This window comes from Podarcis cretensis, assembly GCF_951804945.1.
Source record: "Podarcis cretensis genome assembly, chromosome: 10".
Lineage (NCBI taxonomy): Eukaryota > Metazoa > Chordata > Lepidosauria > Squamata > Lacertidae > Podarcis > Podarcis cretensis.
The window spans coordinates 23,171,473-23,198,570 of record NC_137179.1 but is presented as its reverse complement, the minus strand read 5'-3'; the positions used below and the strand labels follow the sequence as shown (position 1 = coordinate 23,198,570).

Genomic DNA, 27,098 nt, shown 5'->3' with positions numbered 1-27,098 from the left:
GAGTTGGTGGAATGTGAACTGAATCACTATCATCCACAAGCTATACACTTAATGCAATAAAGGGAAATTAGGTTGCGAGCAGGAAAGTCAGAGGATGTGGTCACCTCATTGCTACTCACCTACTTCCTTGGGGGAAATCACCAGGCCAAAGAAGACAATGATTCCTCCAGCAAATTGTACTGAAGCTGTCACCAGGAAGGCATACTGAAAGAGGGGGAACAAATGCAGAGCTCTTACACATGTATTTTTAGTCAAGTCTTAAATTAAGAAAACAGCACCCCATTTTTCAGCACTTCATGCCAGTCAAACTGATTTACAAGTTCCTTAAAAACAGCAAAATGTAAGAGATGTACAGAGCATGAAAAATGGCACAAATAAACACAATGGAAAAACTTTAACAGAACTACTTAGTTTGGTGTGGCCAAAAAAACAGACAAAAATAAATAAATGGAGTTTTGTGTTTATGTATTTATTTAGACTGCCTTTCAGCCCGCTTTTCAATCCTATCAGATTCACAATTACCAGGTTTTAAACAATACAACTTAAATTACAAGTATCAACATGAAGTAAAATAGAAAAACAACCAAAAAAACTAATTCTTAAGATGATTTTGAAGCTTAGGGGACATCACCAAAAAGGCCCATTCTGTCTGTAGGATCACAAGAAGGTACTTATACCCATCTCTTAGTAATCAGTAAGGTTCCTATGGAAGAAGGAACTCAAATATCCTTGACCTAGACAATTAAGGGTTTAGAAGCAAGTGGTAGCGGTATGAAGATAGATCAGGAACAAATCTGCAGCAGCTGAAGTTAACAGAGAACAGTGGCTTAGCTAATGCCAAATACTAGTCTAATTGCCATGTTTTGGTGCAGATGGTTTACTGACAGCTTTCAACGGGAGCCCCATGTAGACTGAATTGTAGTACTCCAGATTATGCACCCTGATATTAGGTGCTTCTTTTCCAGGAAGATATTGATTAAAGAATCAGCCAAAACTGACAGAACTTCCTTCTTGGCCACAGCTTCAATCTGGGCATCCAGGAGAATGTCCAGACCCAGGAATAGCCCTACGTTAAGAACATTCTCTTTGGGTTGGAGGGGACAAACAGACATTCCCATCACCAGATCCACAGCTGCCCACCATGAACAACCCAACCAGAGACAGCATCTCCCTCGAAAATGAGCTCCAGTAGGGGGACCCATGGTTTTCAGTCTTGCATATCAAGACTAGCTCTAGTCCATGGGGAAGGCAAACAGCAAGCAGCTCCACTCACTTCGTAGCCATACTGCAGAACTGAAGAGGCAAGGAAAGCTCCAAAGATGTTGCCCACCGAGGCACAAGCACTCCAGAGACCAAACACAAGCCCCCTCCTGAGTGTCCAAGAAAGAAAGAAAAAATTGGTTAACTGCTGAAATGAAGACAGAGTCCAATTTACGAGGCACACACAGTGAAATGCTCCTCTCCACACTCCCTTAACAGAACTTGCATGCATGGTTAAGCCTGCACAGGCCTGTCTACTTCATTGGGAATACCAACATTGCTAGCAGAGAGATGCTCTGTGTGTGTCACCCAATCATTCTTGGATTCCAGGCTTCCTAGAAATACTGGCCCAAGAGGTCTGTTTTCAGTTAACTGGGCACTTCATCCAATGTTGCACACCAGAGATAATGCTACCATTTAACCCTTGTCTCTTCTTACAATGAAAACTAAGGCAGACCGAGAGCTTCTGACAAAACAAATGATTCTGTTTACACAGAAACTTGAGGAAGATTCAGAAATTACCTCAGGACTGCAGCTCATGCAAACACATATTATTTATATATGCATATGTGTATTTATTCATTAGTGTTTTTGTTAAGTTTGAAGATCTACTCCAGTGCATATCACAGGGATGGGGAACTTGTGCCCCAAGTTGTTGGACTCAAACTCCCATGAGCCCTTGCCAGCATATCCAATGGCTGAGGATGGTGGGAATTGTAGTTCAGCAACATCTGAGAGCACCACAGGTACATTGCAAAATGCACACACAGAGGAGAGACAAGGCACAAATGAATAGGAAGTGACTGAGGAGTAGCAAACATACCCAGCTTTGCCAAACCAGTTTCCCATGACAGCTACGACACAGGGCCAGCCAGTCGACTGCAGCAAGCCGTTCACAATCCATAGGAAGCAATAGAACCACTTGTTGTAGAAATGCAGCCATTCAGTGACAGTGCCAAAAACAAACACCTGGGAGGAAAGGTGACGTGGTTAACAGCAAGGTGAAAGCAGCCTTGCAAACAAGCCTACAAAACTCACTGGCCCACTGTATTAATCACTTTGACCTAAAAGAAAAGAAGTAGCAACACTTCTGTAAAATATTTCCCTGGTTAGGATCACCTGGAACTGATCCTTGGCTCACTACAGGAGACAAAGCAAAGAGGGCACTAATTTATAAGATCGTGGGTTAAGAGAATAGATGTTTTGGGGCTGCTAAACGACAATGGAAGGTGGAAGAAATAACCAGTTTAAAAGGAAGGAGGAATGTCGAGGACAAAGAGAACCACACAGGTGAGCCACACAGACCTAGTAGGTCAATATTAATCTAGGCTGCATTCAGAAGGAATGTAAACCTAATTCCTAAGGCTGAAAACAAGTAATTCCAGCCAATTATTTCTAGATGCTATAATAACCCGGTGCTTCCCAATCTCTGGACATGAAGCATATAGACATGTGCAAGCAATGGAACTGAGATCCCAGTTGAAACAGCTTAATTTGGAAAGGCCAAAAAAGATCTCACTCCAGAGTGGGTTTGCAAAAGCCTGCATGAACAATATGCACTGCAGTCAGGTTTCATGTCTTTTCTTTACTAGCTTGGTTGTGTTTAACCAGCTGAAGCCTTGCAGTATCTGAACATGTGCAGTATTGAGGATTTTTTCATGAATCTAACAACTCCCCTTGGCCAGAGGATACAAATTTACCATACACAAAATCAAAAGATGCTGAAAATCCTAGACAACTCATTGCCTCAGGAATAAGTCTGACTACAATGAAATTTTCCATGTCAAAAACCAAGTATTGTAGGAACTGCATATCTCTTCCCAACTCGAGCTGAGATTTCCCAGCTTACCACGACTGCAGAGGAACACATGCCGAATGACAGGACCCAGCGCATATTCAGACGATCCCCAACAATACCGCTGATAAAAAGACCCTTAAAAAAGAGAGGAAAATGTTACCATTTAACAATATGATGTAGTCTTTGAACTATGAATGCTTTCAACACAGTAGGCTTTAAGGTACCGCACTATTCTTTGTGGTTTGCATTCTAGAAGAGGCTATCTTGTATTCTAGAATTCTATATTGTATTCTAGAAGAGTTCAAACCTCTGAAGGGCACCAAGTTAGGGAAGGCAGGAATCCATCCATGCCCTGGCTTCTGCAAAGCCACACAAGCATTTGGTGGATCCAGAGCTTAATTCACTGGGAAGGATTGTAGATGGGTGGTGGAGCATCAGCCTTATTCACAGAATGTCCCAGCATCAACCCCGGCATCTTGAGGAAGGGCAGGTGGACTTCTGTCTGAAACCATGGCAGTCTACTGTCAGTCCATGTAGGCAATACTGAGTCAGATGGACCAAAGATGTCACTTGGGGTAAAGCAACTTCCTAGGTTCTTAAGATCCTACAAATGTACACACACACTACACCAGACCTGAGGGGGTTGTGATCTTCTTTCTCTCTCTCTTGACAGGCTTTTAGAGTTTGATGAGGGAAAAGGTTTCACTCACCACAGCATACGAGAACAGGAAGATGGTGTCCAAAGTTCCAAGGAAGAGTGTGGCTTTCCTAGTATCGGGAAATATATGGCTATTGTTCCAGAGCTGCAGAGAGAAGCAAAAATCACCCCAAAATAGGGATGTCAAATGTGCTGATGGGATAACCGAGCCTAACACCAACTTAAAAATGACCAGGGATAACCAGCACGACGCATCTTCAATGCCCCAGCCTTCATCAGAAGCACGAAGCAATCTCAGTACTGTAACACTGACTCCCACCACTAGAGGTCAGTCCCTTTTGCACTTTAGATAAAGATGTTAATGTTTTCATTCCTAAGGGCTATACTGAAGAGGTCCTATACTGTCTTACTTTTCAAAGTACAAACACACCCCACCCGGAATTACCCAGAAAGGGCTGCTTCACATTTGATACTTACTCTTAACTTTTTTTGTTTTTGGGGGGACATTGACATTCTGGTGCAGTTCTCCACTGAATGTCGATTGGTTGGCAGACCCAGATCTGTGTCATGTCATGATGTTAAGCAACTTTTTACTTTGAACACAACTTTTTGAATGTAACCATCAACTCTCTGGGGGCATGGGGCACATATGTAAACTGGAGAAGCTATTGCAGACACCATGCATGCAAAGCTGCCATACGCATGTACACAATACAATGCACACTCTCTTCCCCCCAACATACCAGTAATTAAAATGGGGGGGGGTGTTGGGATCCCCCCTAGGCCTTGTCAGCATCGCCCTTGAGCCAGTGTCACCAACTGGACTCATGCACTTCAACCCCGACTGGGCTAGGCGAGCTGGGTAGCACTTCCAGAGACCACCTTCTTCAACTGGAACAGGTCAAAGTGCTGTGGACTCACAGCTTGGAGTTGTGAGCACCGGATTCACTTCCACAATACAGTCGTCGCACAGCAGAGTATAGCAGAGTCTAGCAGTGTATAAACCACTCGGAGAGCAGCTCTGTAGAATATATTCTTTTATTCTATAACTACAACTATAATGCAAAACTATATACAGAGCTAAATAGGTCTAAGCATAAATGAATGCAGCACTGAGTGTCTGCAGCTGCTCTTAGCAGCAACCTTATCTCTGCACACGATCTCTAACACTCAGTCTCTCTCTCTCTCCGACACACTGACTGACTGACTGACTTGGTGCTGGAGCTGAATAAGTAGAAAGCAGTACACTGCTCCTCCTCTCTGGAGAATCAGCAGACTCGTCAGGAGATTCTTGGATATGGGAGGGGTGAAATCTCCTCAGGCCTACTGTGTGGGCTGAGAGGTCCCACTGGAGAGATCAGCTTTTCTCCCCACCTGAAATCTGTAGGAAGACACACATATACACTGCAACCATTAGGCTTGGGGGGAAGCACTTCTTTCAAGATGAACTTAAGCAGGGAAAGAGGAAGGAGCTTTTAAGGCACAAAGGAAGCTCTCTGTAGGCACATCTCTGCCCAGAGGCACCATGTTTGTGACCCTTACTGTGCCATTACAAACAGAACAATGTGCAATGACAGATTATATTGCTGCTTCCAAGTGACAACTTGCAAACAGCCAAGCCATTTTCCATATGGTTGTCTGGAGCACAAATCTCTAAAAGCGAGGGATACATTAGTCTTCTGACACTACCTGAAGGCATAAATCAAGAGTGCTAATGATTGTATTGTTACCACACACACACACACACACAGCCTTTTGAAAGGACTAAGGGACAAGGGTATAGGTTAAGTGTGGAGCTGTGTGTACTTGCCCTGAATCAGAAAGGGAGGCAACCTGAGCATGCCAGTGTGGTGTAGTGGTTAAGAGCAGTAGTCTCATAATCTGGTGAACTGGGTTCACTTCCCCGCTCCTCCACATGCAGCTGCTGGGTGACCTTAGGCTAGTCACACTTCTCTGAAGCCTCTCAGCCCCACTCACCTCACAGAGTGTTTGTTGTGGGGGAGGAAGGGAAAGGAGAATGTTAGCCGCTTTGAGACTCCTTTGGGTAGTGATAAAGTGGGATATCAAATCCAAACTCTTCTTCTTCTACTCAAGAATCACTGAATGCAATTGCCTTACTCCAGAGTAAGAATGCAGAGGATCGCAGCCTTATGGCAACTTGCAGACAGCCAACTTTAGTTTTATGTCGAGTTAGGTATGGCCAACTGTTGGCCTGTAAGTAAAATCTAGGCCCCCAGAGCAATTTGATCTGGTTCTTGGCAGCCCGACTGACTTCTATTCTAAGCATGCTAAAAATGTTCCCCAACCATTTCATGTGCATGGGGGAGAAAAATGTCTCCCTCCACCTTGTAAGCAAGGGGGTGATTCCACTGTGTTAATCCTCCTTTTATAGATTTTGTTATGTGGCACCCCAGCTATTCATTGTTCTCCACAGCTCTGACACCATGACTGGCAGACAGTACTTGTCCGCTTCTGAGAAAGGAGCCCATTTGGGTGGCAAAATACACATCTGCCACTGTCTCACTCACAATGTGGGGGAAAGGGAGCAACCCAAGAATACAGAAGCTGGCACAAAATATATATATAGTGTTATCCTATTCAGGTTTATCTGGAGGCAAGTCCCCCCCCCCCATTTCTATAGGATCTTCCTTAGAGCAGCGGTTCTCAACCTGTGGGTCCCCAGATGTTGTTGGACTACAACTCCCATCATCCCTAGCTAGCAAGGCCAGAGCTCAGGGATGATGGGAGTTTGTAGTCCAACAACATCTAGGGACCCACAGGTTGAGAACCGCTGCCCTAGAGCCTTTGCTGCTGCAGCTGCTAAGGACAATAGTCATTTACCTCTCTTGCTTCCATGAAAGGAAAATTCCAGACGCTACAAAGCTGGGTGAAATCTTAGAAAGCCTACAGTGCTGAAAAAGAGAACGTCGCAGAGTCTCCCTTTCCCTTGCTTTTGGCGGTTTGGATGAATACATCCAACACTGGCCAAAGTCAATATTTAATGGAGTCAAGATTACCTACGTCAGAAATCTTGTGCATTCTGCTTATTGAGAAACCAGGCTGGACTTGCACAACCAGGAGAGCAAGGTGTGCCCCCCCCCCCGAGCCATTCTTTCACATCACTGCTCCTATACAGATGTCACGTGAGACACAATGGAGTGAAATCAGCCCCATGGAAGCTTCCTCCAATAGATCACTCTCCTGTGACAACAGGATGTAGTGCTTGGATGGTACCCAAAGAAAGCACAGATGATTTGTTTTGGCTCCCACAATGGAGAAGGGAGCTTCCCCTTTCAGGTGACCAACTTTGCGAGATGAGCTACCACTTCACAAGTAATAGCTGCTGGGCCCACCCCTCCCTGACAGAAAAGCATCCCTTTTGGGGGCAACCTGCAGACCTGTAATATGAATTTTATATCCTAGGTTAGCCCTATTCAAACCTAACCCATTGAAATGGACGGATATGACTAACTTACCTCATTTGGCTGGAGGCTGGGGGAGGTGTTGTTATGGGGAAAGGGGGTCCACTGGTTGGATATGCTGACCTTGACATTGCTAAACGTCTTCCGGGAGGCATGGAGCAAAGAGTAGCTGGGGAATTTATGGGGTGGGGAAGAGGGGAGAGAGAGAGAAAGAAGGAATATCAGGTTATTTTCTCATACCTACAAGAATTGCTATCTGGTTTCCTGAGAGGTGCTGCCCTTGTCACTTCTGAAGAACTTTTGGAGTTTGCCATTTTTTGTGGCAACTGGTTATCATTTATTCTGGTGGTATCCTTACATGGGGAGCTGCCCAGGCATTCCAATGATTTCGGATGGTGGATGTAAGATGCTCACATTAGTAGTCATAGACCTTTGTATTGCGACGCCTCCTCCGGAGGATGTTCTGTCTGGCGGAAACCTAGTTCCTCCTCATCTAGATATCTCATTTTAGTCCAAAAGCCTGGAGAGATCTCCTTGGGGGTGGTTTTCCTTTTAGGGGGGTGATATACTGCCCTCCCTTATGTGTTGTGCTTTCATAATTAAAGGCGGGTTTATCTCTGCCTTTACCTGGAGGTTATGTGGACGACAATCTGTTGAGTTATATTCCTGTGTAGGGATCATTTTGGATGAAATCTGGCCCTCCCTTGTCACTGGCAAGTGCAACATTGGTTAGAGTGGGGAAGGATTTTAAAAGCTGGTCCTGGGAAGACTGCTTTTCGTATGTACGTTGTAGAAGAACAGAACCTCCCAAAAGCCAAATCAGAAACTAAAATGAATAGAAGAGGAGTTGGGGCAGGGGATTGGGAACCTGTAGCACTCCTGCTATTGTAAAGAGTACTGCTCCCATTGACCCCAACCAGCATAGTCAGTGGTCAGGAATACAGGAGTTGTAGCCCAGCAACTTCTAGAGGGCCACTAATTTCTCACCACAGGCAATGAGGAGAACACCTGCTCTAGAATTAGAACATCCAAGCAAATATCAAGCAAGCATCTCCATCCAGAATCAGCTTCTTAACGGTCTCTCCACCTTCAACTTGCTCAACCGTCCACAAACCCCACAAAAATGGCTATCGTAGACTCCGTTGCAACAACCTACCTGAAGAACGTGAGCAGGAACACGGCGACATGATGGTGTGTGCACTGCGACGTGAGGGTCCTGTTTGCAGGCGGCCTCCTCTGAACTCCAGGCATAGCTCTCCTTCTGGCTTCCCCAACTCCCCTCCCCAACCCCCTTTCGCCCTTTCAGGATAGAACGTAGATTAGGTCATTTCTTTTCTCCCTTAATAATAAAAAAGAGGAAAAGGTAAGCATAGGCAACATAATCAAAATCATTTTATTATTGCAATCATCAGAGTCTTTGGACATTCCCAGAGTCGGATGGTCTGGTTTGTTTGACGATGAGAAATCAAACCTTTTGTGTTATTGGCCCATTCCGCCAATAGATATTCAGCGGGCGCCTTTTGTGTCAATTTCTGCTGAAAACTTTTCTGTTCTGCCAGGCCTTTGCAGGCATTTAAGAATACATTTCCCACAATGGTCTATTGCTGTTTGTTTCCAATTTCTTTTTGCATTTAACTTGCTTTTAACTTTTTGTGATTTTATTGTCTGGTTTTATGTTTCCATTTTGTTGTAAATCAATGTGAGATTTTTTATGACGCAGTGTTATATAAACTGTTTTATAAATAAAATTAAAAAGTTTCATAGAACTCAGTGGAACTTACTTATGAGAAAACTAGCTTAGAAAATTATTATTTTCTCCCACTGATGAGTCCCTTTACACACAGGAGTGTGTCCAAATAACTTGCAAAATTTTAAGTGCATAAAGCACAATGAAAAACCAGAAAATACAATAAAAATCATGCATAATACAGATGCAATAACACAGAATAGCAGAGAAAATAACATCAATAGACAGCAAAATCATCATAGCCCATCAAATGCCTGGAAGAAGTTTTCATCTGGCACCAAGAGAATGTTAATTGATGGTGCTACATGGATCTTACAAGGGAGAGCATTCCACAAGCAGGGAAACACAACTGTAAAGGCCCTGTCTCTTGCTGCAACCCTTAGAAACACTGAACTGTAGTGGGAGTTTATGCCCCAAATGAAGGGAAGGCCGAATTCTTTAGGAAGTTGCATGAGACATTAGTTGACTTTTTAGACTATAAAATCCTAATGATGGGAGACATGAATGGAGTTGTCTCAACAAACATGGATAAAGCACAGAGACAAGTGATTTCAAAAGAAGGGAGACTACCAAAGATCTTTTTCGAAATGACTGAAACAATGGACTTGATTGATATTTGGAGAACAAAGAATCCTCTAGAGAGAGAGGGAACTTTTTTCTCTGAAGCAAAAATGACATGGACAAGAATAGACCAAATTTGGATTTCTAGCAGTCTGGCGTCAAGAACAAAAAAAGTAGAAATATGTCCAAAAACGTGCTCCGACCATAATGCGGTGAAGATGGAGATGAAACTAACAACAACTGGATCCTTTAGATGGAGAATGAATGACACCCTATTCAAGGATGAAGAGATCCACAAGAAGGCCCTTAAAACATTAAAAGATTACTTTGAGATCAACAGGAAAACAGATGTGGAAAAAAGAATAATCTGGGACGCAAGTAAAGCCGTGATGCGAGGTTTCCTAATTCAACAAAATTCTATAAAGAGGAAGCAACAAAATGAGAAGAAGGAAAAAATTTTAGAAAAAATAAAAGAAGGAGAGAAGAAGTTGAGGTCCAAACCAAAGTCCCATGAGATTTTGAGAGAAATAAAGTTTTATCAGATGCAGTACATGGAGCTCATGAACCAACAAATAGAATGGAAGATAAAGCAAATGAGACAAAGAACTTTTGAATCAGCGGATAAATGTGGGAAACTTCTGTCATGGCAATTGAAAAAAAGGCAGAAAATGAATACTGTAACAAGTCTAGAAATGGATGGAAAAATTATCCACAAACCCAATGAGATAAACAATTGTTTTCAAAGTTTTTTTAAGAAATTATACGCACAAGGGCCAATCAACGAACAAGAAATAGAAGAATTCATCAGAAAATACGGTTTACCAAAAATTCCAGAACAAAGTAAAAGGATCTTAAATGAGGAAATAACAGAACAAGAAATAGAGGGTGCCATTCAAAATATGAAATTGGGAAAATCACCAGGACTAGACGGCCTGACGGCCAAATACTACAAAATGTTGAAAGAACGGCTGATACAACCATTGAAGGAAGTTTGCAATGAAATTTTGAAGGGGAAAAAGGCACCTGAATCGTGGAAAGAGGCTTTCATCTCACTTATACCGAAAACAGAGACTGAGAAGAACCAGGTCAAAAACTACCGCCCTATATCTTTACTCAATGTGGATTACAAAATTTTTGCAGACATTTTGGCAAAAAGATTGAAAAGAGTGTTGGCAGAAGAGATTCATAAGGACCAAACAGGCTTTCTCCCAGGTAGACATATGTCAGACAATGTGAGGAACATTATAGACATTCTGGAGCTGCTGGACGTTGACATTAACAGGAAAGCAGTTTTGATTTTTGTGGATGCGGAGAAAGCCTTTGACAACATTTGTTGGACTTTTATGAAAAAGAATCTCCAAGGGATGGGGGTAGGCCAAGGTTTTGAAAACGGTATAGGTGCAATATATTCTCAACAAAAGGCCAAATTAATTGTAAATAACGTGGTAACAGAAGAAATACCTATAGAAAAAGGTACACGACAGGGTTGCCCAATATCCCCTTTGCTTTTTATATCAGTCCTGGAGGTTTTGTTAAATATGATCAGAAAGGACCAGTTGGTTAAAGGAGTTCAGGTCGGAGTTAGACATTATAAATTAAGAGCATTTGCAGATGATCTAGTATTGACCTTGCAACAGCCAGATACTAGTACTAAAAGAGTATTAGAACTAATTGAAATATTTGGTCGAGTAGCAGGTTTTAAATTGAATAGACAAAAAACGAAAGTGTTGGAAAAAAATTTAACAATGGAAGAAAGAGAGAGTTTTCAGAATGAAACAGGCTTGGAAATAACAAAAAGGGTAAAATACCTGGGGGTAAACTTAACATCCAAGAATGTGAACTTATTTAAGGATAATTATGAAAAATGTTGGTCAGAAGTTAAAAAGGATCTGGAAATATGGTCAAGGTTGAAACTTTCCTTGTTAGGCCGAATCGCTACTATTAAGATGAATGTATTGCCTAGAATGCTGTTCTTATTCCAGACGTTGCAGATTGTGGACAAGATGGACTGTTTCAAGAGGTGGCAGAAAGACATATCAAAATTTGTCTGGCAGGGCAAAAAGCCCAGAATTAAATTTAAGATTTTAACTGATGCAAAGGATAGAGGGGGGTTTGCCCTGCCGGACTTAAGACTTTATTATGAATCAGCAGCTTTCTGCTGGTTGAAACACTGGCTACTTCTTGAGAACACTGACATTTTGGATCTGGAAGGGTACGACAATAGTTTTGGTTGGCATGCATACTTATGATACGACAAGGTAAAGGTGTATAAAAGCTTTAAAAACCATATTGTAAGGAAAGCATTGTATAACGTTTGGATTAGATACAAAGATTTGTTGGAAAGTAAAACCCCTAGGTGGGTGTCACCAATGGAAGCTAGGGAAGTAAAAAAGCTTAATATGGATTCTAAATGGCCAAAATATCATGAGATTTTAGAATACGATGGCGAAAGGGTGAAACTTCAGAGTTATGAGAAATTAAAGCCTAAGGTTCGAGACTGGTTGCATTACCATCAGATAAATGAGACGTTTAAACAGGACAGGAAAATAGGATTTCAGAAAGAGAAGTCAAAACTAGAAACAGAATTGTTGGAACCCAATACTAAGAACTTATCAAAAATGTATAACTTGCTGTTAAAATGGAATACACAGGATGAAATGGTGAAATCAGCTATGATTAAATGGGCACAAGATATCGGTCATGATATTATGTTTGCTGACTGGGAACAGTTATGGACCACCGGTATTAAATTTACTGCATGTAATGCCTTAAAAGAAAATATTATGAAAATGATCTACCGGTGGTACATGACCCCAGTCAAGCTTGCAAAAATATATCATTTGCCTAATAATAAGTGTTGGAAATGTAATGAGACTGAAGGCACTTTCTACCACCTTTGGTGGACCTGCCCAAAGGTTAAAGCTTTCTGGGAAATGATCTATAATGAAATTAAGAAGGTCCTTAAGTGGACTTTTCCTAAGAAACCAGAGGCTTTCCTCTTGGGCATGGTGGGCCAAGTGGTGTCAAGGAAGGACAGGATTTTCTTTATGTATGCCACTACAGCAGCAAGAATTCTACTGGCAAAGTATTGGAAGACGCAAGAACTACCTACTCTGGAAGAATGGCAAACAAAGGTGATTGACTTTATGGGACTGGCCGAGATGACGGGCAGAATCCGGGACCAGGGGAAAGAGACAATGGAAGAGGACTGGAAGAAATTCAAAATATATCTTAAAAATAATTGTAAAATTGAGGAGTGTTAAGATGTCAGGGGGTAAGAAGTAAAGAATTGCAGCAGTAAACAGAAAATTTAAGAATTTCTTTTTATGAAAGGGAATTAGGACAATGGACCTAAGGGTTGCTAAAGAACCATTAAACAAGGATGCAGGGATGGGGAGGTATGGGGAAGTCAAAGAAAGAAGGGTATGAACTGATGAGTTTGAAGTTGTACTGCTTTATATTGTGCTTTATTATTTGTGTGGAAAATTAATAAAAATTATTATAAAAAAAAAAAAAAGAAACACTGAACTGTAGAGTTCGAAAGGACCCCAAGTGCCATCTAGTCCAATCTCCTGCAATGCAGAAATCTCAACTAAAGGAACCCGGAGGAGAGCCTCAAATGAAGATTAAAAAATCTGGGTAGTTTCATATAGGAAGAGGCACTCTGAAAGATTAATGAACTTAGGGTCCTGTCCCACCACTATAAGAGGCCAAATACATTTATGTATATCTGTGTGAAAGCAATGGACTCATTAGTAATATGTCTTTCCCAAGACCTGCCACCCCGAGTCTCAAGATCTGCCCCAAAGTCCTAGTGCAGGATGGCGATATGAGACAAGGCATGGTTGGTAGCTGTGCTCTGTTTGTGGAGCTCCCTCCCACTTGAGATACTAGCTATTTCTACACAAGAGATGGAAACTTATTTGCCTTTGGAATCCGACGTCGAGGCTGGTTAGAGTAAAGGCTTTGTACTGCTGTATTTATACTGGATGAGTGAATTTCTTCTGCTTTATAGTTTATATTACTGATTATAGGAAGGACAGAGTATAAAAACTCTGAAATAAATGCAGCCACAATACCAAAGCAGAGAACACAGGAGCACTGGGCCACATGCTGTATTCTGTTTCCAAAAGCAAGCAGATGCAAATGTGTAACCCAGATAAGGATGAGTGCGCTGTCCCACTGCCATCCCCATTACATTCCAATTCTTAGAGGCTGAAGGTTTGAAGTGGGAAGAGTCAAGAACTCATGGAGGCTCCGGACAGGCAGGGCTCTAAATCATGCAGGGAATCCCCATGAATATAGCAGGCTCCCCCGATCAGAAACACCTTCCATAATCTTGAGGACAACAGAGCAGGGTGGATTTGATTTAAATCACGATTTAAATCACTAGTCAGTAAGACTTGATTTAAATCATTTTTTTTAACAGAAAGACTCATTCTTGCTGGTATCATCTTAATATTTACAACCAGATGAAGGTTTCATTTTTGGCATAATAAATTTTCAGAGATAATTTTGGTTATACTATTAGAAATACATAGATAATTATGAAATTATTGTGAGGTTTAATAAGTTAACTGTTTATATTTGGAGAACTTTTCTGCTGTACTTTATTGGAAGGAGAAAAATAATCATTTCTTTAATAACAATTTAAACAATTTATTTAACTAAAACAATAACATTATAGCACATGTATCCATGTTTGTTAACTGATGTGGTTAAACTTAAAAAAACAAAACTTAGACTGAGTTTTAGCACACATGAAAAACTTAAAACAAATCCTTATTTCCTGATGAATAGGTTTGGACTATAATATAACTTAAATAGAAAACTATCTTTAGAAATATTTTTCCTCCAAAAACATTTTATTTTAAAAATCCGATTTAAATAAAAAAAAATCTGATTTAAATAAAAAAAACCATTTAATATATTTTTTTAAAAATCATTGATTTTTATCCACCCTTGTCCCCACTCTCTCTTTTGCATGTATGTTGTACTGTACACAGAAACAGAACTCCCAAATTGGAATACATCTGTGTCTCTGACTACAGATTACATTCACTGCTTGAGACGCAGCAGCTTCAAAACCACCCCCTGCCCTATGGCTGGAGTCTCCTAGAGAGAGACAGACAGGGAGAAAGCTGGAGGAGGCAACTGTTATTTGTCTAGGCTTATCTTATCTGTCCTTTAGTTGGCTATTTTTTCCTAGAAGTTGGGAGGGGGAGAAGGAAAATGAGCTGCTAGGAAGAGATCTTGGAGGAGATAAGCCACAGACTGCCCCTAGATCTGTGGCCCTCCAGATGTTGGATTACATCACCCTCAATGGTCAGAGATGATGGGGGTTGTAGTCCAGCAACATCTGGAAGGCCAAAGGTCAGCCACCTCTGCCTTAGGCAAACTACTGTTCTCTCAACCTCAGTGTGCCCTCTCAAATCATTAATCCGGAAATAACACAATCATCCTACCTTACAGAGCTCTTGTTAAAGATTCACCATCTTGCCCAATATTCTTAAGGATTACTGAGGTGACATGTGCTGTTCAGGTCTGAGCTACTCTTTAGGGCTATCATGGGACAAATCCAGAGCTTCTAAGCTTCCCTTCTTCTGAGCCAAGGGCCATAAAGGAGAGAGAAAGAGCCTCAACAGATCGGGGTGGAGAAAGAAGGCTCGGCTTCTGAAGCATGGGCTAGATAGTCACCACTAATTATAACGTGAAGGTTGACTTCGCTCTGAAAGATGGGGGTGGTCCTTAGAAGAGGAGCTATGGCTCAGTGGTAAAGCATATTCCTTACATACAGAAGGTCTCAGGTTCAGTTCTTGGCATCACCGGGTAGGGCTGGGAGAGACCCCTGCCTGAGAGCTGCTGCCAGTTTGTGTAGACAATACTGAGCTAGATGGGGCCAATGGTCTGATTGAGTTCGATAGCTTCCTGTGTCACTTCTCTTGCTAGTCAACAGAGGAACCTTGCTGAAATCAGTTCTACTCCAGTAACATTGACAGAAAAACTGTAAAAGCAAAGAATACCAAGGAGTTAGGTAGGACTGATTAAAGGAGTTCCATTTTGCTTCCTACTCACTTTGGCAGCAGGACGCTGCGGGAATTAGCTAGATTTGACACAGGAGCATTTGGAAACAACCAGCTAAGAGCAGTCAAGACGCAGAAGGCCTCAGCGGTTCTGGCGATCACAAAGCACTTACTGGGTTAGGCTTGGATTTTCTCAAGCACACAAAGCTTGCAGGAGGCAAAAATTCTGCCAGGAACCAACAGCTGAAGAATATCCCCTTCATTACTTATATGGAAAGCTACTATATACTTTTCTGAGAATTGTACGGCACCAAACATTATCAAACACAGATTCACATTTGCACGACTCCACTACAGCATGTTGCTCCACAGCCTATGAAAATTGGGAAGGGTTCATAAGAGCTTGAAGGTTTTGCCTTCCATCTCATCACACACTGCCTTATTAACTTGATTAAGACATGAAATATTTATCCAGTAGATGCTCTCCTGCAACTCATTTTTCCTCCTCCCTTCCAGAGCTTGCTGTAACCATATTTCCATGTTATGGCCGCATCAAGGTTAACTGAGGTTAAAGCTAACAGGATTGCTTCCAATCCATTAAGTAAAATAATGGTTTGGTACCAGCTTGCAAACCAATGTCTCAGGTTGTCTTCACTGCAGTTAGCCCCCAATGCACAACTTAACTATTAAATCCACAGTGTGGCATTACCTTTATTTGAAACTACCAAAAAGTTTTTTGTTTCTTTAAGGTGGCAAGTTCTTCATCAGACAAAATACTACACAAGACAAGGGGTGACTGTGCATGGGAAAATAAGAAAAGAACAAAACTATGGTTACAGCAAGCCGAAGAAGGGAGGCAAGAATTCATACAAAAGAGGGAAGTTGGCAGCAGGAAGGAACCACAAAGGCCTGCGGTGCACCTCCAATCTCCAATCTTTGTACTATTACTTGAACCAGATTGGTGCCAGCAAGTAGCTAATATCCCCAAAATGTTCCTGGTCCCATCTGGGAACAAAGATCAGATAAGACTGACTGCACATGTCTTAAAACACCCCAAGGATTAGCTGCCCCTTTTTGCCAGGAAAGCCTTGAGGTACTCTTGATTCCTCGCCACCCCAAATAACAGAAAACATTCCCTTGAAATAAATGCCCAACACCAACCGAAACACTTGTAAATTGCTGGCGGGATTACAACCTGACCAGGCTTAAGCGAAAAACCCCCTTTTGTCTGTTTAATTCGAGAATAAATACAGAAATCCCAGACTTGTTTACTTTCCTCCGGCTTTTGACTCACAGCATTCCCTCCTTAACCTTAACATGCCTTGCAAACCTAGTCCACCTGCTCAAACGGCTACGTGGCAGGAGGCGGCTGTTAAAAGGCACCCAGGGCCAGCACAACAAGCAGCAGCTTCGGGCCATTTCCCGCTGAAGCCACGGCAAGGCGGACCCGCGTGTCCCAGGGCACGTCTGAATCCGGCCTGACCCGAAAGCGGGAGTCTTTCCTCCTTGCTTTCGAATAATAATAATTTTAAAAAATCACGTTCAAGGACAATGACTCAAGAAACTCACAAACCCGGCCGTGAGCGTGGGCTTGAGCGGCAGTGGAGCCGCCCCTGCCTGCCTCGCCTCCCCCAGCCCTCGTCCCCCGACCACGCCGGGGTTCCTTCCCTTCCCTCCTCGCAGCCCCCGGGAGCCTCCACGTAAACACCGCTCACCTGCCCGCATTTCCAAGGCAACTTCCAGGAAGTCACGTGAGGGCCTCCTCTTCCGAGCCGGCGCCGCTCGCGCGCCACCTCTCCCGCTCCCTCGCCAGCTCGGGCCGCGGCCCCGCCCACCTCACCCTCGCGGTGCACTCTGGGAGTCGTAGTCCTCCTCCTCCTCCCTGCTGCCCCGTGCTGCTTCAGCTCGCGAAGGCGGCTGTGAGGCTGCGGCCGCCGGAGCCGGCAGCTCTCCGCGTTGCTTTCGATGGGCTGCGTTGTGGCGTCGTGGGATCGGGCCGCGCAGTGCCCCTGCGAGGCTGGAAAAGCCTTTGCCTGTTTCCTTCGGGGAGCAAAGCAGCGATTAACTACAAAACAACCACCACCATCTCAAACCCCGTTGAACTGAAGGGGACTGACTTCCGAGTAAACATGCATTGGATCGGGCCGTCATTTTGCTACTGTCCAGAAGCTGGGAGGGCGAGGGCGCCTCTCCAAATCTTGCTCATTTACTCGGGAGTAAGAATAGGCATTTAACAAGAGATATATTTCCAACAAACTTTTAAAAACTCCTGTGCTTTTCAACAGCTGCCTATCACTTAGAAATCCACCAAGTTGTTATTGTTATTGTTATTATTTATTGAATTTATATACCGCGCTATACCCGGAGGTTACATTCAGGGCGGTTCACAAAATACGATAAAAATATAAAACCACAAAATACATAATTAAAATAAAAACAACAACCCAATTAACCCCCCCCCCCCCAATTTAAGAGCATAGGATCCTCACAACATTTAAAGTAAGTTGTCTCCATCTCTGCATCTCTACCTGTGGGATGCCTGCCTTCTGCTATGCATCTCTGAGAGGCGCAAACTTTCCAGTTGCACAGAAATCTTTACCAATAGGAGTGGAAATGGAGCCAGTGAATGGACCGTTAAAAACACACACAAAAACCTCTTTCCGGTTTCTGCAGTTATTGTGCTTGAAGGGATTTTACCTTTTGAGATTAAACAGCTCATCCTAGGGGGATACCACAGTCCCATTCCCCCACCCCTGCAAGGCTTCTGTGCTCCTAACAGTGATATGAAAGGCAGAATTTCAACTGGCACAGCTTTTTCCTGACATGGACATGCAGCAAAAGGAATGGCTCCAGCCTCCACCTGACAGAGCTTCAGTCCATTTTTAGATAGTGAGAACCTCAGAAGGCATCGCCCATAGGTGTATGTGCTGGCATGAGGAAAAACCCACAGAATGTGCAGAGCAGGAAGAAAAGGTGGATATCGTAGTTTCTTTCTGTTGCTAGATTTGAACAATGGTTCTCTTCTGGATAACTTATTAATTATTTGACAGCTTGCTTCTCTCTTGGAGTCTAGAGACCTGTATCAGTTACTTGACTGCTGTGTGAGAAAAATTCTCAGTGCAGTTTGCAGGGGGAATATTGTTATTCTTCAATCTATAGCCAAACCAGATGCATATTTGATGTTAGTAGTAAATTAGGCTTCATAATGCAAGCAGCATCGTTACCAAAGCAAGGCTCTATGGACCTGAAAGCACATGCTACTGACTACAATAGCAATTCTGACTCAACATGTATAGGATTGGACTGGTTAATTAAGGAGGAAGTTGAGTTTTTTCTTTTAAGATATCAGGCCTGTGCTTTACTTCTCTGTATTTTTAACACAAGTGGCTTCTCACTTTTGATACTGTTTGAGAAAGTTGTGCAGACTTAAACTCTTTGTGTAGTGCAATCCTATACAGTGGTACCTCGGGTTAAGTACTTAATTCATTCCAGAGGTCCGTACTTAACCTGAAACTGTTCTTAACCTGAAGCACCACTTTAGCTAATGTGGCCTCCTGCTGCCGCCATGCCGCCGGAGCACGATTTCTGTTCTCATCCTGAAGCAAAGTTCTTAACCTGAAGCACTATTTCTGGGTTAGCGGAGTCTGTAACCTGAAGCGTATGTAACCTGAAGCGTATGTAACCCGAGGTACCACTGTATTGGATCCACTTACCTAGGGGTAAGCTCTCCCATCCCTTGAAAAACAGTGGCACTTACCTCTTAGTGGACAAGCGCAGAATGTTGCTGTTGGTTTCTTTATGACTGCCTGACAATGATTCACTTTTCAGCATTCATGTTATTCAGAGAAATACAACACTTCCTTTGCACTGAGCTAGGAAGTGGCTTTCATATACGGCTGTATACGAGTGCCTCTCTGGGGGTTGGTGCTCCAACTAAGTAGTTAAAGAAAAGCTCAAGGATTGAGTTGGGTAAGATTCATTTTATAAACAGAATAGCCTGAAGACGTTGAACTTGTAGGACTACATTTCCCATCAGGCTGCAAGCAAGCCCAGGAAAGGTGGGAGGGGAATACAAAGAGAGCTATACCTGGCCGTGCAGGTAAGAGAAAAGGGTGAACAACAGGTGAACAAAAGTTGGTGTCGAGGTTTACTACTGCTTTAAGATATTGTGGAGGGTTTTAATGTTTTACTGCATTGAGCAATGACTGTCCCTTCTGTGGTGTGAGGAAGGGAAATTTTTGCTGGAGCAAGAGTTGAAAGGAGGAATTGTGGAAAGGAGAACTGATGGTGGCTTTGATGTTACGCTCGCTGTGATAAACGAGGAAGCAGTTCTGCAAGGGGGCAGGCGCTGGAAAGAAAGGTTTCTCTTTGTTACTGATAAACCTACGAAGGGAAAATACAGGAGTGTGTGGGCTGGAAAAACTGCTCTTTCTCTCTGCCACTCATACCAGTCCTAATGACTTATAAATGCACACTTTCTACCTGTTGTCCTTGGGTGTAAAAAGATATCTGCTCACCATGAGAGAATAGCTTCTTTGTGACAGCAGTGCCTACTTGTTCTAATTTTTCTCCCAGCAAAAGCTGACCTCTCTCTTAATACTGTGGATTATATGAATTGTGCTTTCTCTAGAGTGTCATGATAAAGAGGTTGCTTCATGCTATCGGGTGATTCATCCAGCATAGGTAGAAGTAGATCTCAGGCTTGTGTGATCTTTGTTAGTTTTTACTATAAAAAAACCCTGAGGAGAAGCAACTGTGAGGGTGCAAAATGGCGGTTTGGGGTCAGCTGGGGCAACTAGGTATAAAGTGGTGATTTAGGGGGATGAGCTACCTACCAAATGCATCCAATGCTCAAATTATTTCGGGGGTGGGGAGAAGTAGAGGGGCCTTTATGAAACCCACAAGCCTCAACCCTGATCACCACAACTTCTGCCCAATTCCCTGCTTGTACACAGTACCTAAGAGAGTGGGACCCCCATCTGCCCACCCCAACCCAATAATTTGAAAACTAGCTGCATTTTAAAATGTGCTAGAATGACCTGTATATAAAAGAAAAGAAAAAAAGACACGACATTTTAGATCTTTGATTGCCATTGCTAAACAACTGGGAGACAGAAACCCTTGCAAATCTACTGCATATCACTCTGTTTTGTCCTGGCCCCAGATTTATGTGGGCACATCATGCAGAACACCCAACACCTCCATTTCAAAAGATAACAGGCAGCAGGATTAAAGTTTACCCTGCCAATGCAGATGATGTCTGTTGTTGTTATTATACCCATATTGGAGGTGTGGGCCGACAGCAAATGCACACCATCCCTTCAAAGCCCATTCAACACACATATCAACTGTATGGATTCCCCCAAAGCATCTTGGGGAGTGTAGGTTTTGGGAAAGGCGTGTGTTTTAAATGTGTGTTGAATGGGCTTTAAATGCAGAGTGTGGGTTGCCCAATGCTGCTACTCCCACTTTGTTGCAGGGCAGGGGCGAGTTAGAGTAGTGTATGACAACCCTGAAGTGTAGTCCAGTGTTATGCTGGTGTTTTGCTTTTTGTTCAGTAAGTGGGTAGGAAATGCTGAAAAGTTGGGCGTAATTAATTAAGGGTTAGAAGGGGACATGGGAGCTAGGGAAATTAAGGTCTTCAGCCATGGATGGAAAGATGTCTGAATGAGAAACAATAGAGAAAGCAAGTTTTTTTGATTTTGACAAAGAGGAATGGCTGAGGGGCTCAGAATGAAGCTAGCGGGGCAGGCTGCCTTCTGCTGTCCATCAGCATTTACTGCCTGAGATGATTGCCTCCCTCTCCTAATGGCAGGGCCAGCCCTGATAGGATTGCAGGCTACATTGCCAGCTTCAGCTTTAAACCTAAAAAGGTATGATGATTTCCCTGTTACGCTGCTCCAGTGGCCTATACAAGTTTATTACTAAACAAGATGGGGCTGAACTGGACAGAGCCAGGCTGCCACTTGAAACCCTGTCATTACGAAAACCTGACCTGCTGGAGGTAGACTGAAAGCCCTCTAGCAAACTCCACACACTCCTTTGCCACTCAGTAGTTAGGTGAATTTTTCCATTGTCTTTAGCAGTAGCTGCCGATAACAATAACAACTAGGGACCAAAGTACCTTAAGGGCTGTCTCCTTATGCTCCATCTTGATCAGTGATCTCTCTGTTGGGGCACTCCAGGTGCTTCCTCATGCTCCTCTGGTTTGGTTGACTGAGCCTTTAGTGCGGAAGGCCCTGTGGGACTCCCTGCCACTGGAGGTTTGGCAGCAACCATCGCTCCCTTCTTGCAGATGTCTTTTGAATAATATATTACTTCCAAAGGACTTTGCAATATGAATTTTCCCTTTTCAACCGATTGGTATTTGTTCATGTTTTTATGGAGGCTTTCTGTTGATTTTATTTTCATATGCTGCATACTGCCTTGATATTTATTAATTTTTTAATAAAAGTGCAGCGTATAAATACATAAACAGCCAAACAAACAGTAGGAAGAGGGAGTGCAGCGATGAAATGTTTTGGTGCAAAGTACTTCCGCCAGCAGACTGACACTCTTTGGGCCCAGTATCTCTGCTGAGTGGTACAACATGATCAGGAAGAACATAAGCTCCTACTACTAGTTAAATGGTATTTGGAGTCTGGCTGTTCTTTGCACTCATTCTTGCTCACACTATTCTAGGGCCAAGTCGCTCAGGGCTCCAGAAGATCATGGCTTTCTCCGGTTCTGACATGGACGAGGCTTTTGACTACTTGTTCAAGATAATTCTGATTGGAGACTCTAACGTGGGGAAGACGTGCGTGGTCCATCGCTTCAAGTCTGGGCAATACCACGCAAAGCAGCAGAACACTATTGGAGTGGACTTCACGGTACGTTCGTTGGAGATTGACAGCAAGAAAGTGAAGGTGAGTGGCACAGTCTCCTTTCTCCACTGGTGGGCGTGGGCAGGTGGGCATGGCTTGCCCAAAACAGCCTCACAGGCCAAACAGGAGGCCTCATGGACTCATGGACCAGAGGTCCCCAGCAGTAGCTGATTGTTGCATCTTAAATGGCACCTTCATTTCCCAAGGAGGCTGAAATAAATGGAAGTTCTGGAAATGATGAAATTCATGTTGATCAACTTAAACATCATTTAGGCTATAACCCTAGACTACCTGCTTACCTGAGAGCAAGTCCTTTTGAGCGCACATGGGGCTGACTTCTGATTAGACCCACAGGATTGCACTGTGTAAATAGATTAAGAGGGTGATCAACTGGAGATTTTGATGGCAATGCTTGGGATAGTTGCAAGTTGACTGTGGGCTAAATGTGTTTGTGGATAAATATGACTGCAGTCTGGAGACTGTATTTCAACTCACTGCTCTTTCTGTTCAGTAAACTTAGGTTGACTTGAATGATCAGTCTCTGGGAGAAAGTTAATTTTATTTCATTGTATCTCCCCCCCCCCAACCCCCACTCTACCTTTCAGATACAGGTGTGGGACACAGCAGGTCAAGAACGCTTCCAGACTATAACCCAGAGTTATTATCGCAGTGCCCATGGGGCTATTCTTGCCTACGATATGACCAGGAGGTCTACTTTTGAGTCAATTCCTCACTGGATTCATGAGATTGAAAAATATGGTGCTGCCAACCTGGTCCTGATGTTGATTGGTAGGTGATAAATTCTACCACCAATAGGATGAGTTTAAACTCATCTGCTTTTTCTTGGTCTTTAATTTTGAAATTTATTTTTAAAGCTGAAGCAAGCATGCATAGTCCTTTTTTCTGAACTAGGAAGAGAGAACCAAGAGAAATGGATGAGCTCAGAAAGATACTACTACTACTAAGGGACATGGGTGGCACGGTGGTCTAAACCACTGAGTTTCTTGGTCTTGCTGATTGGAAGGTTGGGGGTTCAAATCCCCGTGATGGGGTGAGCTCCCATTGCTCTGTCCCAGCTTCTGCCAACCTAGAGGTTTGAAAGCACACCAGTGCAAGTAGATTAACAGGTACCGCTGCAGCGGAAAGGTAAATGGTGTTTCCGTCATAGTGTCCCGTTGCACCAGAAGTGGTATATTGTCATGCTGGCCACATGACCTGGAAAGCTCTCTGTGGACAAAAACTAGATCCCTCAGCCTGAAAGTGAGATGAGTGCCGCAACACCATAGTTGCCTTGGACTGGACTTAACTGTCCAGGGGTCCTTTACCTTTACCTACTACTAATTTATTACTTATACCCCACCCATCTAGCTGGGTTGCCCCAGCCACTCTGGGTGGGTTCCAACATAATAAAAACACAGCAAAACGTCAAACATTAAAAACTTCCCAATACAGGACTGCCTTTTGATGTCTTCGGAAAGTTGTTTAGTTGTTAATTTGTTTGATATCTGATGGGTGGGCGTTCCATAGGACGGGCACGACTACAAAAACGGCCCTCTGCCTGGTTCCCTGTGACCTTACTTCTTGCAGTGAGGGAACCACCAGAAGGCCCTCAGAGCTGGACCTCCGTGTCTGGGCTAAACGCTGAGGGTGGAGCCGCTTTCAGGTATACAGGGCTGAGGCCATTTAGGGCTTTAAAGGTCAGCACAATCAGTGTGCTCAAAAATGTACTGGCAGCCAATGTAGATCTTTTATGACCAGAGATATTTGGCCCCGGTGATCACTTCTGGCTTTCCCATTTGTCAGAATAGACTCAACTGACTGCATTAAGGATCCAGTTATAATTTAGGAGATAATACTTGCGAGTAGGTAAATGGGAACCCTGCAGCAGCTCCTCACTTGTCACTTTTTTCCAGGATGACAAGAAATCATTAATGAGTCCTATTTGGGTTCAAACCACTACAAATCCACCTAACAGTTACCTCGTTCAACTCATATTTTACCAGCTTCCTCACAAGGATATCATGGGGGACTGACTTTGATTTGATAGTCGTAACTCAGTGTTTTTTTTTTTTTTGAATTATTTTTTATTCATTTTACAATACAAAAATATAAAAACACATAACACAATTTTTCACAAATACATTTTTTGGAGTTCCCTCAGCTCTTCTGCAAATCTTCCGTTTTAGTCCTTCTTCCGCATTTCTTAATCTAATATTGCCTTTTATTAAAAACCTCCTCCCCTCTTATTCCCTTTTTTACAATATTTCTGATATTATTTTCACAGAGCCTCTTGCAAACCTACAAACAACTCAGTTTTAATCTTGTTGCAGCATGTCTCCTTTACGCCGCTTAGAGACAGCTGTGGTTGAGTGGCACGCAAATGGTTGAATAATAATAATAATAATAATAATAATAATAATAATTTATTATTTGTACCCCGCCCATCTGGCTGGATTTCCCCAGCCACTCTGGGCAGCTTCCACAAAGACTAAAAATACACTAAGATGTCACACATTAAAAACTCCCCTTCGAATGTCTTCTGAATGTCAGGTAGTTGTTTATCTCTTTGACATCTGATGGGAAGGCGTTCCACAGGGTGGGCGCCACTACTGAGAAGGCCCTCTGCCTGGTTCCCTGTAACTTTGCTTCTCGCAATGAGGGAACTGCCAGAAGGCCCTTGGCGCTGGACCTCAGCGTCCGGGCAGAATGATGGGGGTGGAGACGCTCCTTCAGATATACTGGGCCGAGGCCGTTTAGGGCTTTAAAGGTCAACACCAACACTTTGAACTGTGCTCGGAAACATACTGAAGTACATAAATAAACCATGACCCACGCTGCTTGATGTATGTATCCAAAATGTCACTGAAACCTTCTTAATCCATTTCAAAGGGAACAAGTCAGATGAAGCTGAGAAGCGCCAAGTCCTGTTTGAAGATGCTTGCACTCTAGCGGAGAAGCATGGCATCCTTGCTGTATTGGAGACATCCGCCAAAGAGGCCCAGAATGTTGATGAAGTCTTCATCCTCATGGCTAAAGAGCTGATGGCCAGGAATACCTTGCAGCTGCATGGCGAGGCTGCCTATTCAGATACCATCCATCTGGACAGCAGGCCAGTGGTTTCTAATTGGGATGATGAGAAGTCCAACTGCTCATGTTGATGAGGTGCTTTCAAGGAGAAGAAGCAACCAGGGGTGATTCCTTGGGGCCTGCTTTTGTTATGAGAATCCCTCTGCTAGCCTCATTTTGCCACCCTGATAACATTTCAGCCAGGCAACTTCGACTTCCTGTCGTTCTTCAGAAGCAGAGGCCACCCTTTGTTCTGACGGGTTGCAGTGGCTGAGACTGGCAGTGCTACCTTTTCAGTTGAAGAGAAGGAAGGTCTATTGGAAACCATTTGCTTAAGTGGACAGTTAACTATTTTTTGCCCAGTCAGGTGTCTGTTTGTTTCTACCAATGGCTGTGGAAAATAATGGTGAGTTTACTTGCCAGTCACTACGATCTCTTCTTGTATATGTTAGCTTCTAATTGGTGGTGCCATTGACAGCCATTGGCAGCCCGTGTAGTGAAATGTTAAAAAGAATGGCTTTGAATGGTTGCATCCCAGATGACTCCTTTACCAAGCGGCCCAGTGCTTTTGTAGCAATCTCAGAAACTTGATTAATCGAGGGCAGTTGACTGGTCTTTTTGTCAGTTTTCTTAGGATTCTCCCCACCTCTCCTTGCCATCAATGGCTAGCCTTTATGAAGATGTTTAGGGGGGGATTTTTGTGTGCCTGTTTCCTTTCCTCACTCCGATTGATGGCAAACAATTCAAAGTAAAAAGTGTTTATATGATGTTCCCTTTTGGAAATTTGAATTGACTGAAGTTGTTACACCAGAGTTTTCCAACTATGTGTAATATTGTTTTACATCTACTACAAGTTTTATCAAATAAATCCCTGGTTTAGCCTAAGGGGGCATCTGGTCCATAGGCCTCTTTTTAGGCCTTGTGGCACATTTGGAGTTTTTAGCAAGTGCGGTGGGTGTCGTTTCTCTCTCCCTCCCCCCCCCCCGCACAAAGAGCCAGTGGAAGAGAGCACATCTGCACACAATTCACTTTTCGTGGGATGTGAGAGTTGGATTCAGTAGAATTTGAGTCATGGAAACCCCATAGATCTGAAAGAGGAAGTGGCAAGAACACGACTCTTCCAACTTCCTCCTATGCACTTACTAAGGGAGAAAATGGTAATCACCCTAAGCACCTCATGACTAAGGGGGGAGGGTTTTGTGGGTTCCACAGAAGCCACATTGGTGACCTGTGATTTAGCCGTAACATTCTCTTGCCAGGCAGTTGCCTCAAGCAAGTTTGCCCACAGGGCCTGAAATACAGCAGCCATTGCCTTCCTTATGCACTGAGCATCTGCATGCAGCCATTGCCCTCCTTATGCACTGAGCATCTGCATGCAGTAATGTAGGAGGATAAATAAGACAGGAGCCACAACCACATCCTGTGGCAGTGGATTCTATACAGTGACGTGTTAAATAGTGCTTACCTTTCTGTCTGTCCGGAAGCAATGGAGTCTCAACTTCATGCTGTGACCTTGAGGTCTCTTCTTATGAGGGAGGGAAATCTCTGTCCCTTATCACTGCATGATGTTGCCTCAGGAATAAATAAGTATATAGAAAGGAGAATTCCTGGATTGCAAGATCCAAGTTTGGGGCAAGTACTCATTGGAGAGAGAACCCCAGCAGAGATTTAAAACCACAAAGCAATGCAGCAACATAAGG

General features: G+C 43.3%; 2 protein-coding genes and 1 long non-coding RNA gene across 11 annotated transcripts in view; 2 read left to right on the top strand and 1 right to left on the bottom strand.

The window, feature by feature from the left end:
* Positions 1-17,290, bottom strand: part of SLC37A3 (solute carrier family 37 member 3) — a 35,145-nt gene extending 17,855 nt beyond the window's left edge. The window contains exons 1-8 of the mRNA XM_079992752.1: positions 17,185-17,290; positions 8,295-8,477; positions 7,193-7,307; positions 3,769-3,861; positions 3,110-3,193; positions 2,084-2,229; positions 1,274-1,370; positions 120-204 (exon numbers count right to left, since the gene is read on the bottom strand). Of these exons, the coding sequence (XP_079848878.1) occupies positions 120-204; positions 1,274-1,370; positions 2,084-2,229; positions 3,110-3,193; positions 3,769-3,861; positions 7,193-7,307; positions 8,295-8,389 (715 nt within the window). The 5' untranslated portion in view covers positions 8,390-8,477; positions 17,185-17,290. The remainder of the gene's footprint in view (positions 1-119; positions 205-1,273; positions 1,371-2,083; positions 2,230-3,109; positions 3,194-3,768; positions 3,862-7,192; positions 7,308-8,294; positions 8,478-17,184) is intronic.
* On the top strand, positions 3,358-8,287 carry LOC307225307. Of its 3 annotated transcripts, none has more exons than XR_013842852.1 (3): positions 3,358-3,633; positions 3,732-4,043; positions 8,131-8,287. It is a non-coding gene; the product is annotated as an uncharacterized lncRNA (long non-coding RNA). The 3 variants fall into 3 exon arrangements; XR_013842853.1 differs by lacking the exon at positions 8,131-8,287 and adding an exon at positions 6,578-7,174; XR_013842854.1 differs by lacking the exon at positions 8,131-8,287 and adding an exon at positions 5,057-6,384 and having other exon boundaries at positions 3,732-4,504.
* Positions 17,291-17,359: 69 nt separating the features above from the next.
* On the top strand, positions 17,360-26,181 carry RAB19 (RAB19, member RAS oncogene family). Of its 7 annotated transcripts, none has more exons than XM_079993101.1 (4): positions 17,360-17,592; positions 22,151-22,374; positions 22,938-23,121; positions 25,222-26,181. In XM_079993101.1, exons 2-4 carry the CDS (start codon positions 22,180-22,182, stop codon positions 25,488-25,490), a joined length of 648 nt encoding a protein of 215 aa, XP_079849227.1. In that variant the 5' UTR covers positions 17,360-17,592; positions 22,151-22,179; the 3' UTR covers positions 25,491-26,181. The 7 variants fall into 7 exon arrangements, with proteins under 7 accessions (XP_079849227.1, XP_079849226.1, XP_079849225.1 ...); XM_079993100.1 differs by having other exon boundaries at positions 17,360-17,685; XM_079993099.1 differs by having other exon boundaries at positions 17,360-17,740.
* Positions 26,182-27,098: the final 917 nt, after the last annotated feature.